Source organism: Saccostrea echinata, unplaced genomic scaffold (genome assembly GCF_033153115.1).
Source record: "Saccostrea echinata isolate AGI-Se365-2 ecotype Australia unplaced genomic scaffold, CSIRO_AGI_Sech_v1 ptg000056l, whole genome shotgun sequence".
Taxonomy (NCBI): domain Eukaryota; kingdom Metazoa; phylum Mollusca; class Bivalvia; order Ostreida; family Ostreidae; genus Saccostrea; species Saccostrea echinata.
In genome coordinates this window covers 12,428,568-12,441,968 of record NW_026889805.1, presented here as the reverse complement: position 1 = coordinate 12,441,968, position 13,401 = coordinate 12,428,568, and the positions used below count along the sequence as shown (strand labels likewise).

At 32.7% G+C, this 13,401-nt stretch overlaps 1 protein-coding gene across 1 annotated transcript; it reads left to right on the top strand.

The window, feature by feature from the left end:
• The first annotated feature begins 1,336 nt into the window (after positions 1–1,336).
• Positions 1,337–3,356, top strand: LOC133173343 (uncharacterized). Its single transcript, XM_061308333.1, has 4 exons — positions 1,337–1,446; positions 1,649–1,704; positions 2,108–2,245; positions 2,497–3,356. Exons 1-4 carry the CDS (start codon positions 1,427–1,429, stop codon positions 3,354–3,356), a joined length of 1,074 nt encoding a protein of 357 aa, XP_061164317.1. The 5' UTR covers positions 1,337–1,426.
• The last annotated feature ends 10,045 nt before the right edge of the window (positions 3,357–13,401 follow it).

Genomic DNA, 13,401 nt, shown 5'->3' with positions numbered 1-13,401 from the left:
ACTACCATTTGACATACAAGTAGAATAAATAGTAATCTGAACTAAATCATTTAATTTGAAATAAATCTTAGTATTCTAAACATTATATTAGACCAAGATAGAGTATTTGAAAACTTTATTTGCATGTATTTTATCCATTTGAGTAAGTGAAGGCAATTTTTCTTTTCTATTACTCCATTGTCTTTGAAGATTTTTCCTGAATAAAAAAGGCACGCTCCCTATATTAAAAATAAGTTAGTTAATTTCAAAATATCCTCCTTTATGCAAAATAATTTTCTCAAAGTCCCAAAAACATTTTTCATCAGTGTATAGAGGGTCCTTAATAAGAATATAAGGAATAAACATGCTAAATTTTCTAAACAAGCCCCACCGTGGAATAGTTTTTTGTGCTATTTGCCCGTGGTGAAATAGTCATCGAACTATTTACCGGCAGCATTCCATTTCCCTGGCGTTTCGTCTTAGAACTATTCTGGTTTTATTCCGATCTTGAGGTGACGTAATTAATGTCTGCTTCGGTATGATAAAACGCCTATTTCATGACTATTCGGACAATAGCAAGGTTAATTGTCTCCCTGGACAGCAACTATTTCCCATAGCGCAGCTGCGGGAAAAAGTTGCTGTCGGGGCGGGGGGGGGGGGGGGGTCAATAAACTTGCTATTGAACTCATAGCTCATAAATAGGTTTATATTATTAAAAAACTATGTATCTTTGTGTAGTCTACAGATTTACCATTTTAATGAAATTGGACTCAAAGGAGCGTTTTAAAAGAGTTTCACAGGATTTATTTATAAAGTAACCATGACATAAATGTTACTCGAATTTAATTAAAAACATAATTATACAAAATTAATGTTGTCTCCTGTTCAACGAGTATTATTGAAATCGGACAGAAATTGATAAGGGAGTAGTATTTTCAGGTAAGAAAGACTACATAGCAAAAAAAAACAGTAGCCAAAATTCACAGTCAATTTGTTATATCTGCAAATAAATTCAGAATATTACATTTTTATTTGTGTTTTATGTCTCCTGATAAACATAGATATTATGAATACACTGTAGTTAAAAACCATTTAAATGCTTTTGCATTTATAATTTATTTATTGTTTCAAATCTAATTTCCTTGTACAATGAATGTACAGCATTCCATTGAGAATTATCAACTTGTTTCCGTTGCCTAACGAAAGCGCACATCAGCTAGAATAGGTTTGATTTCCTCTCGCAGTATTACTTAAAATATTTTTGTGGTCCTTTTAAAAAATATATCAGTTTCTTTTAAATTGGGTTTGAGCAAAGTTCATAGCAACATTTTTTGCAGTTACTAACAAGATTTTCTAATACTTTTCTTGTTATGATAAAGGAAATTGTTGATCCATATTTCAGTTTCAGAATTCATATTTCAGTTTGTTTTACTATCTCTTAGTCGAAATGCCAGAGAGAAAGAAAAGGTAAGTTTCATTTTTTTCTGATTTCCAAGAAAGCCTTTTTTGTTCCTATGATTAATTTTCTTTTAAAACGTTCAGAAATAGATATTCTTCTTTTTTCTTTAAAGACTTTGTCTTATGGAATAAACATAATTTTTTATTTAAAATCATTTTGTTCTATAGAATGGCTAAGTATAATCTTAAATCTTATAAATTGAATTGACAGGGAACGAGAATGTCCTGCAGAGTTTGAATGGAATGCTAAAATGGGCAAATGTGTCGGTAAGTAGCCGGTCAACAGGGGATGCTTTCTCCTCCTAGGCACCTGATCCCATCTGTGAAATTTCGGGTGGTCCGTGTTTTATGCCCTGTTCGTATTGACTGTAGATTTTCTTAGATCGAACACTGTTCGTTATCTTCACTTTTTTATTTGATAAATACCTAAATATATTACAGTTTAATTGTCTATCATTCTTGAATGTGACAAAGTTACCAATGTAAAAGTGTTAAAATTCGGGTACAGAACGAAACCATATTTTTATCCATTTAGAATGATATATGTGTAAAATGGGGAAAAATATATTCTAGATCCAATGAAATGCTAGGAAAAGTTTAAGCTGTGGATCTTTTTATGAGTATAAAGGAAATATCATGAATAAAATTTGATTATCAACCATTTTCACAGAATGTAGACCAGGCTATTACGGATTGAATTGCTCGAAATCATGTGTAAAGCCCTTTTATGGCTATGGGTGCCAAAAGAAATGTTCCGAATGTGATGAGAGCTTATGTGACGTTTCCACAGGTTGTCCAATATACACAGGTACCAAAACAATTGACATAATACTTTTTAGCATTCATAAAAGATTTGTGAACCTGATTCTTTATTACCTGTAATCAGTGTACCATGAGATGCAAATAAAAGATTGAACATCATTTGATAATACAACAAAATACCTTTTTAAAAGATTTAATTCCTCTTGATTTACACATTTTTGTAAATTGTGATTTTTTAGGAAGTTATGATATAAAAGCATATGGAAGCCATAAAACATTTCCCTTTCTGTTAAGTAGAGTCAACAGAGTCAACAAAAACAACAACAATCTTAGCTTCACGAGGAGGAAGTTTGTCTACAGTTCCCAAACAAACAAGCACTGCTTCAAAAGCCACAACGTATTCATCAAGCAAATTTAACACCCTTGAAGCTCAGAAATCTACTTCTTTCCAAAAATCCACAATTATATCATTTTTAGCTTCAACGACAGCAACACCTTCCTTTTTTGATTCCTATTATCCTGTTTTATTGGGTATCTTCGGTGTCTCTTCGCTTTTCCTCATCATCTTCACAATTTACGTCAGCATACATATACACGAGAAGTGTTCAAAACGAAGAAAGTCTAAAATACCACATAAAGCGAGTGTTGAGATAATTGAGACCTACCAAGAGATAAATGACTTTGGTACAGAAGGAAACATTATGGGATATGATCCTTTAGGTCATAACAGACCTTCAAAGAAAAGCCAACCAGAACACAGCCTGGAACTCGTAACTGTAGTTCAGAGCAGTGTGATAGAAAATTCTACCTACCAGATAGAGAGCGTTAATGATTATTCAGAGGTTAAAGATGATGAACAAACATCCTCTGTAAATCCACCTATCTGTGTGACAGGGTCTAGGTATATATCAAGTCCATCTTCACAGCATGGTAAACTGGATCTCAAGAAAAGGAGTCCCTCGCACGATAATGATGGTTATATGTTACCAAACTCTGAGGCTTGTGGAATGAGCGATGATGTTGGGGAAGAATTGTGTTCTAGTCCTTACACATCTCCAACCATTTCTCCTAGTGAAAACTATCTAGACAGCGCTGACGTAAACAATAAAATAAACGAAGAATCCCTGAATGTATATCTGACAGTTCTGCCTGATTGAAGTTGTAAATCCCATAAATTTAAATAAATTAATTGTTTAATTGTTGAAGTTATAGTTTTAAAATTGCATTTTAAGTAAATATCGAGGCATTTGTGGATCTATCATTTTCTTTATGGTTTTTTGTCTCTTCTTTTTTGTTTCATTGATTTTTGGGGGGATTTTTGTTATCATAGCAACTGCTATATTTTGGATAGAAATTTAAGACATGCATGCATTGGAAGAGATTGAGACTTCACCATGTACATGTGAAAGGCTTCAAATTTATACTTTTCTAGGTACTTTTCTCGGTACTCAGGACCATTGAGCACTGATCTTTATCGTGTCAATGCCTGTCGTTTTTAAGGTCTCATCCGAGAGACCCGCAATGAACTTTCACTTTAAAGTGCAGAGTGCTTAACGAAGGAACAGTTACTATCTATTTTTTTTTTTTTATCGACTTGGGTCAGTTGCGGCCGGAGTTGGCAAATATTCTGAGTTTTTCTCTAAAGACTAGCAGGTTTACAAAAAAAATCCTCATATTTGGAAAGTTAAAAAAAAAATCCCCATTCCCCCATGATTTGATAAATTAGATATAAGGAGTCGACAATTAAATAATATTACACATGGCCTAAAACAGAGGATCATGGATATCCATAATCTAGAAGTTGCTTCATCCAACGCCCTTAGTATTGGAAAAGTGTGATCCGAGAGAGATTCGCATTTTAAGAGTCCCTTAATCCACGTGCATTAAAAGACAAGGGCAAGTAGTGGATGATACAAGAATTGTTGTCCAAAATTTAAAAGAAAACCCCTCCATCCTTAGGTTCCCTAAAACAAATCATCAATTAAAAATAGTTACTTCCATTCATATGTCGACTCAATATATCAAAATGAGATTGAAGTTACAGATACCAAAAATTCTGACACATCTGTTTCATATTTAGATATTTATCTAGAAAAAAACTTAAATGGTAACCGAAGAAAAAAGCTTTATGATAAACGTGAAGACTTCAATGTTTCAATCGTCAACTTCCCTTACTTATGTAGCAATATACCCTTATCACCCGCATTTTGGGTTTCTGTCTCCCAGTTGATTCGATACGCAAGAGCATGTTCCATGTCTGAAGAATTTCTAAAACAAGGCAAGCTATTGACAAACAAGTTGATGAAACAAAGATATAAATAGTCTCGTCTGAAGTCATCATTTCGCAAGTTTTATGGTCGATACATTTACATTGTCAGCAAATGCAACCTATCATTAAGTCAAATGCTGACTGACGTTTCATACTAATTGTTAGGCCATTATTTACACACTGAATTGTCTGCAGATTTTTCCGTTTTTCCCGATCATGACAAGGAGCACATGGCGGATGTGACCGGCTGGCAGAGGATGCTCACTCCTCCATGGCACCTGATCCCACCTCTATTGTTTTGGAGGTCCCTGTTTGCTCTGTTCCCGATTTATGTTGTTTAAATAGACTTTAAGCTTTAATGCTGTTCGTTATCTCCATATTTCATTCGAGTCATAGCACATACTCAGAGGATACCACCTTTCTGACAAGTAAGAAAAACTCTAACAACAATTTAATTATTTTCCTTTTAGAATCAACACTCTTGGTGCCCTTTTCTCTGTCGTGTTAAATTAATTCGTACACATATTTTAAACCAGTGTTTTATGAGGAAATGATTTAAATTCTATTGATTATCTCATACTGGGAATATTTGGAGTATACATTATGGTTATACTTTATTATGTATCTTTTAAAGATTGCAGTTTCGTTCCTCTCTTTATATTCATTCTTAGGATAAATTCACAATTTTGTGGAAAGTAAGTTTCTGTTTTTGTTTATTTGTTTGTTTTTTTTTTTGTTGTTTAACGTTCCTCATATGGAGAAGCCAGTAAGTTTCTGTACGAAGACTTCTTTGAATTAAAAGGACTTTGCATATTTGAACTGAAAACATTAGTGAAGAGTACAGATATCTGCATAAGGTACATCAAGTATGTTATTTCTAAATGTTTGTTGTAGTGGAAACGGAAAAGGACCATGCTGTGAAAACTACTTCTATAACAGTAACAAGAAGCAATGTCTAGGTATGTACAGAATGTAGTCTAAATATTTCATTTCAGTGTTACTCATCATCTCTCAAGCAACGTTAACATAAATATGTCCATTTACAAGCTTGTCCTTTGGGATCATACGGCATAAATTGTTCCAAAGTGTGTGTTCCCCCGAAGTACGGCCATCTGTGCTATGATGAGTGTGACTGTCCTCTTGAGTTGTGTCATATCAAGCTTGGCTGCATCAATGGTAAACACTTGCTTGCGAAAGCCCAGAAGAATCGAAATTCGAAATTTAAATTTCGAGATTTAAGGTCTAAATTAACCAATCAGAAGGTGGATTTATGATTCGGTTTCTCCCCTTTGCTAACTTCTGAATTTCAAGAAATCATTTTTTTTTATTTATAACGAATAGGTCATTTCATTAAAAACAATGAAAGAAAAAAAATTGTTTAATGTATCAAAACGAAATAAAAATGACTTTGTGGTTTAGTTTAGCCAAGTATGCATAAATTCTAATTATTGTCTGTTAAACAAAGCAAGAGATAAATATTAAGAATATATAAATAGCCTGATGGCGGAATGGCAATTTTATTACGACGATAAATTATTTAACATAAATGATTGAAAGCAATACGAAATATCAATTGATATTGGTACAATCTTTAGAATTACTATTAAAAATTTTTCAAAACCATTTGTCAGTTTTAAATATTTTAAATATTCCCAGCAATCGATATGAATTTGAATTACCATACCTATACTGGATTCCAAAGCTCCATAAAAATCCATACAAATACATGTATACATAGCGGGTTCTAGTAAATGTTCTACCAAGCCTCTTTTTTACTCCTCATTAATATGTTTACAGCAGTGAAGGAGAAACTTCAGGAGTACCGTACAACAATATATTCTAAAAGTGGTGTATATCATATGTGGATACTTAAAAACGCAATGGAACTTTTAGAAAATTTGAAATCACAAAATTTAACAAAATCAATAACATCAAAACATACGACTTTTCAACTCTTTATACAAATACTTTCCACGATAAATTAAAGTCCAGGCTTTTTGATATCATGGACAGCTGCTGTTTCAATAAAAATTGAACTCGTAAATATGCTTACCTTGTCATTGGTCATTTGCAAAATTATTTTGTTAAAAAGCATTCTGATTGTACAAAAAAGTACTCTGAAATTGATGCTAAAAAGATGCTTGAGTTTCTGATTGACAATATCTATGTGGTTTTTGGTGATCAGACATCATTATCTGACAAGTCTACATAACATCTTACAAGTCGACATTATTAACTAACAAGTCACTAAAGGATTTCTGCTGAGTAAATACATGGCTAATCTGCCATACAGATACTCCTGATATAAATCTATTATATCATTTAACAAGTTAAAATGAGAAATCTAAGGCCATCATTAAAAATATCTTTGTTTCCCCTAACCCGACCTATAAACCTCAAGTTGGGTAGGTAGGTAGGCAAATAATTTTTTTTTGACAGCGGCTTTGAAAATACATTCTTAAAATTAAATGGAATTATACCCTTATAAGTAAGTTAAGTACAAAGGAAAGCCATTTATAAACAGCTAGAATACCATACAAATGCCGTTTCGACTAACATTTAAGGTAAATTAATTCAATCGAACTTGTGAAATGTCTCATATACCAGAGTAAATTTGTTGAAATTGAATACATAAATCTGTTTAAAAGATTCTCGGGTATGCAAAGACCGGACATCCGGGTATTTTTTCATACTTACTATCAGCTTCCAGTGCTTATACATGCAATGTACTTTTTCAAGGGCTTCGAAATGTGCATTGATTCTAGAGCATTTCGTTTTTGAGTCTCGAAGTAAGGAGCTATTTTCTAAGTTACGGGTTCAAAACCCAATGCGGGACGTTGAAACCGGTTCTTCGAAAGAGACCATAAAAACTTGGGTCCTGTGTCGCAGTAGATACTAACACGAAAAAGATCCCTCACTGCTCAATGGCCTAAAATTCCCGTTACAAGTCTAAGTTTTGAGCCCTTCACCAGACATATGTTCAAATAAATGTTGTTGTCCCAATAATTATCAAAGGAATTAAAATCAAAGAAACAACCAATCTTGAATTCAAGGGCCTTATTAAAGAAAAATACACGGACGTCTTAGGAAGCTTGCATCATAATTTCAAATCTATTTGGAAAAAGTATGTTAACTATATTTAATTGAGACAACTTATAACTAAAAATGATAAAATGACATACACAATGTCAAAGTCATGACGTTTAACCTATGAATAAAAGACATAAAGAAAGGACGTTTGAATTCTATTCATTAGGATGAAATATGCAGACTTATTTATAACTCTTATGGTCCCATATACATGTATTAAACAAAGAAATATTGATGAACTGTTTATAAGATCAAAACACAAATTAAATAAAATGCAGTGAAATTGATTGGTTTGTTCATGAAGGGTATCATGAGGAGAGCCTACGGGGCTAAGCATGATCTCTACGTACTTCATTTTACGACAGATGGTAAATACAACCGAAACACGCTTAATAGGTCATTGTATATTTTATTTTATTAACAACGTGTTTCAAGAGTGTAGGATTCTTATATACTAAACGCATAAGGTTGATACGTCGTCTTTCTTTTAAAACATGAACTAACCCTCCGTGACCGAGACATGTTGTGGGTGCCATTTTGTTTCCAACAAACGCTTGAAAATCACAGAACAAAATCAGTCGTTCTGATAAAAACGGATTTTGATGGAATTCTATTTTATAAAAGTTGATACACATAAAAAAAATATTGGAATAATCTTATGAGAAAAACTTTCCAGTCGGCGCGTTTTAATTGGGTCGGTCGCGTTAGGGGAAACAAAGGTATTTTTTATTTCGGCCTAAGCATACTTTTTTAAACTTCATTTTGATATACATATATATGTATATAGCATTATTTCTTGCATTGTTATTTATTCAATTGACCTGTTAAATATAAGTAAATACAACGATTTCTTGATAGTCGAAACTTAGCAAAGAAGAGTAATCGAATCTTGAATCCAAGTTTTGATTGGTTAATTTAGATCTAGAATCTCGAAATTCGAATTTCGAATCTCGTATTTCTAATTTCGAATTCTGCACTTCTGCACTTGCTTTATTATTTGTCGTATTTTCAAAAGGAAAGAAAGCTTTTCCTGAATTTAATCTTCATGCTTAGAGTATTTTTTCATAATATTAAAAAATGAACAACGTGGTTAAAATATACATTATTTCATCCTTCTTTAATAACATTTGATAAACATACACATTTTTAAAAAAAATATTGTCAAATACAATATCACTTGGTCTCTTTTAGATAGCTTTAACTTTTATACATCCGACCCTGCTGAGTCAACTACGACGCCTCTACAAATTACAGCATTGTCATCAAAAGGATTAAGAATAGAAGACGAAAAATATAGAGAATTGTCATCAGCAACGGAAATAAGTACATTATTATATCAAATTGACGTGACAACTAGACATGCAGAAATATCAAAAAATCAGATTCAATACATATATGTCATTATATCAGGGGGTGTTGTCACCATAGCAATTATAATTATAGTTTTCTTAATTGCTATGATGTATAAAAAGCTATCCAAGCGATCAAATATTATTTCTGTTCCCATAAGCGACAGAGTTCAAGATTTATCCGGAAACAACACATTGAATGGTGAAGAGGAAACTTACATGGAGATCGACGAATGTGTGGTGCATACGGAACAAAGGGAAGAGATAGCATTGCCAAATATTCCCGGAAAAAACTATGACATTTTACAGGAAAAGCAAATAAGCAAATATAATAATCTTTACAAAGAACTGAAAAACAAGGAAGTTTGTTTTAATTTTATGGATCCGTCGTCAATGGATTTTAAAAAGAGTTCGAATCAAAGGTCACATTCTTGGCATGATCTGATCAATGTTCCACAGAATATAACATCGTACAAAACTAATAGTTACCTAGAACTCTCAGATGATAACTACCTGGAAGCCGTTTTTGATACATCTACAGCTCATTCAAATAAAAATATTAAATTATATAAGACGCAAGCTCAATATGACGATTTCATTGGTATTATCAAGAAATATTAAAAATTAAAGTTGGTTCGTGTTATGAATTTTCATTATCAGTTAAAAAAGAATATTTTTTGTAAAATAAACTTTTCCAATGTGACACTGCAGTATATAAATTTATCTCATGCATATAATGGATTCTACCCATTAAATAAACCCATGCTTTATACACGATTATACTTTGTCAAAAGCTCTTCCGGAATTGAACGATCCCTTGCTTTAAGAGTAAATTTCTCGAAACTTCTATTGTAAAAGTTATTGAAATATGATGAAAACTAACAATATTCAATCTCGAAAGTTCAATGAAACGATACAAATTTGGAGCAGAGCAAACACGGACCTCAAAATTTAGAGGTGGGACCAGGTGGAAGAGTGAGCATTCCCTGCCGACCGGTCACACCCACCGTTTGCTCCTTGTCATGATCGGAAAACACGGAAAAACCCGTAGACAGTTCAGTGTATAAATAATAGACTAACAATTAGTATGAAAAACGACAGTCAGCATTTGACTCAGTGATAGGTTGTATGTGTTGTCAAGGTCATTAAAACTTGCGAAATGATGACTTCAAACAAGACTGTTGATAACCTTGTTTCAACTTGTTTGTAAATAGCTTGCCTTGTTTTAGAAATTGTTCATACGTAGAGCATTCTCTTGCGTACCGAATCAACTGAGAGACATAAACCCCATATGCAGGTGATAAAGGTATATTGCTACATAAGTATAGGAAGTTGACAATTGAAAAGTAGAAGTCATCACGTTCATCATAAAGCTTTGTTGTTAGGTTACCATTAACGTCTTGTTCTAGAACAATACCTAAATATGAAACCCGTGTGTCAGACTGTGGGGTATCTTTTACCTCAAGCTCACTGGGATATATCGAGTCGACATATGAATGGAAGTAACTATTGTTAATTGATAATATGTCGTCGATATGTCGAAATGTCGAGTTAAAGGCAACAGCAAGTGTTTTCTTCTTGTCATGTCGAAGTTTTTGAATCAATTCTGTTTCATATGAATACAAAAATAATGGTCTGCTAAAAACGGGGCGCAATTGGTATTCGTGGGAATTCCAACAGATTATTGGAAGATCTGATCTTATGAAATAAATAATAATGAGCAAAAATATTCGTTCAAAATAATAAAAGATTCATTACAGCTCAATGAAATGTCAAAAATTATTAATGTATCGTACTGCGCATGTATGTTAAGGCAGCACACAGACCAGAATTCGGAGAATTTACACCTTTTTTTTTTTTTGAAAATGTAATATTGATAAATCGGAAATGTCATGGATAAAACATTTACTACCATTATCAGGCTTCTAAGTGGCTTCTAAAATTAAGTCGCCAGCTTGCGCCTAATCAAAAAAAATTTAGTCACCAAGGCAATTTTTTAGCCGCCAGACAATTTCTCTAAGGCGCCAACTTAAAAAGTTAAAAGAATATAGGGACCCATGACGTGTCTAAGAAAACATGACATATCCCTTTTTATAAATAATTTCCTATTCTTTTATATTTCTTTTCGCTTTTTCAGAAAAATTGTTAAAAATGTGAAAATTTCCAGAATTCGACGATCGCCAAGTCAATTTAAAATGGTCGCCAAATTGGCGACTTATGGAAAAAATTTTCGGCGCCATGGCGACTAAATTAGTCGCCAATTAGAGCCCTGATTTTCCATTCTATAGACTTCAATGAGACTAAAGCAAGCACTCCACCACAACGTCATCATGTGACGTCTATAAATAAATAAATAGAAATAAATCCTAAATGAAAAAGTGAAAAGTTGAACACTACTCCGCGGAGAATTAATTTCTTTTTGCTAAAATATTTATGAAAAAATATCTCTGGACCATGAAAAGTGCTGCTAGAATCCGACACGCCTATCACAGAAATAGTTATTCCATACTTTCGGATGAAACCTTACCAAAATTTATACATTTTGTACATAAGATCGAAATAATTTCACCAATTTCCGTTAATCACACGATTCTAACAGCACTTTCCAAAAACTATAGAATAAAACCTTTCGATAGAAACAAAATTTATGTTTCAAAGTATGTGGCGTACTGTTGAACTTTTGCGTCTTTGTTGTTACGAACAACAGAGGAAAGGTTAATCGGGATGTAAAAACACTGTCTGCCTTCATTATACGAAGAAATTGTTAAGATAAATCAGCATACCTTATTAATAAGCTTTATTTCCGCATGAATCACAAATGATATTCATGTTAAATGCTTTTAAACTCCGATTTCATGTGTTTGTTTACATGAATTCTCGTTACGTTTCATTTTCAAACTGCAAATATTGATCTTCAGTTACGACGTCATGGGTTTGATATTTAACCTCCTTGACAAATGCATAGCTACATGTATTTATACCACCCAGAAACGACAAGATGTTGTTGATATTAAGCTTTTTCATGTTTCCATTCATTTCTAGGACCTCAAATCAATCATAAAAAATCGTTATTTCTAAAGTTCACGTCATATAGCTTACATACTTACAGGAACTGATTACTATCCGTAAAACTAACCGTACTCTACGATCGGACGGTAGTCTGCAACTCAATTTACCGAGGGTGCGCACCGGAACGTATGGCGAAGGACAGTTTAACTATGCCGCTGCCCATCTGTGGAACAGCCTTCCGGTGCGCATTCGACAAGCCAAATCCATTCATTGTTTTAAAAGACAATTGAAGACCTATTTTTATAAATTAGCTTTTGATTGACTTTTTAGATTTATCTTTTTTGTGATTTTTAAAAATATTTTTACTACTAGACTTTTAATCAACCGTATTTTTTTTTTTTTTAATAGTTTCAATATTAGGCTAATTTTATTTTGAAAGCAATCTATGTAATGTTTTATGTACATTTTATGTAAAGCGCCTTAGGGTGATAGTTTTATTATATAGGGCGCTATAGAAATTATTTATTATAATTATTATTATTATATTATATGACGTCATATTGTATAGGTAAGTAGAATATCTGGGTGTAACCGCGTGGCTACTGCGATGATAGATGTTACCCTTTTTTGAAATAAATCTCCAACAGACTGTCATATATTTGTAAAAGACGCTGCTGATCTCATTCTAAGATTTCACATTTTGTATAGATTTAAAAATAAGTTTCTTTTGGCACGTCAACGTCAGCAAGGTGACGCCATTGATTTTGGTAAAAATTGATGGCATCACGTTGCTGACGTTAATAAACAAAGTTTAACAGGGGTTATCTCAAAGTTTTTTTTGACTAAAACATAAATAGATAATGACCAGCTCGTTGGTGTATATTCGTTCAGCAAACCTCGAGAACATTCCCCATTTCAACTCTTCGGATAAAATAGATATTAAATCACACAATATAGATATCTTCTATTCATTTTGGTCGTCGTGGTAGTTCAGCCGGTAGAGAGCTCGTGGAAGAAAGTTATCGTTTTTTACCGAAAATAGGATTATTGTTAAAATTAAAAAAAAAAAAAAGATCTCAACAATAGGGAAAAACCATTTAGAGCCAGAAAAGAAATTGAAAATTACGTAAAGAAATTTCGAAAAAAAATCAAAAAGACAAAAAATCTCGCGAGAAATACTTACAAAATGAGGGAAGATCTTGTTACAACATCTTTGCATGAAGGTAAGATATTGTAATTATGCAATATCTCATAGTTATAAAAAATATCTCTTGATACCATTTTTAAATTAGGGCATTGATCTTAAATTTGTTTTCTCGTTATTTTGAGATACTCTCTGTAATTTTTTTTTATCAGGTATATTCCCTGGTCTTTTGCATAGAAATACTTGCTGTAAATGTTAGCGTTTTTTACACTAGTTTAAACTTTTACGTAATTGTTTCCTTGTTTTATCCATTTCAATGGGAAAGCTTTTGAAAGCCTCAT

Excerpts from the sequence above, each read along its gene's own strand:
- LOC133173343 (XM_061308333.1), top strand. The coding sequence starts at position 1,427 with ATGCCAGAGAGAAAGAAAAG. Across the intron at positions 1,447-1,648 it reads ATGCCAGAGAGAAAGAAAAG|GGAACGAGAATGTCCTGCAG; the intron begins GTAAGTTTCATT and ends TTGAATTGACAG. Across the intron at positions 1,705-2,107 it reads TAAAATGGGCAAATGTGTCG|AATGTAGACCAGGCTATTAC; the intron begins GTAAGTAGCCGG and ends CCATTTTCACAG.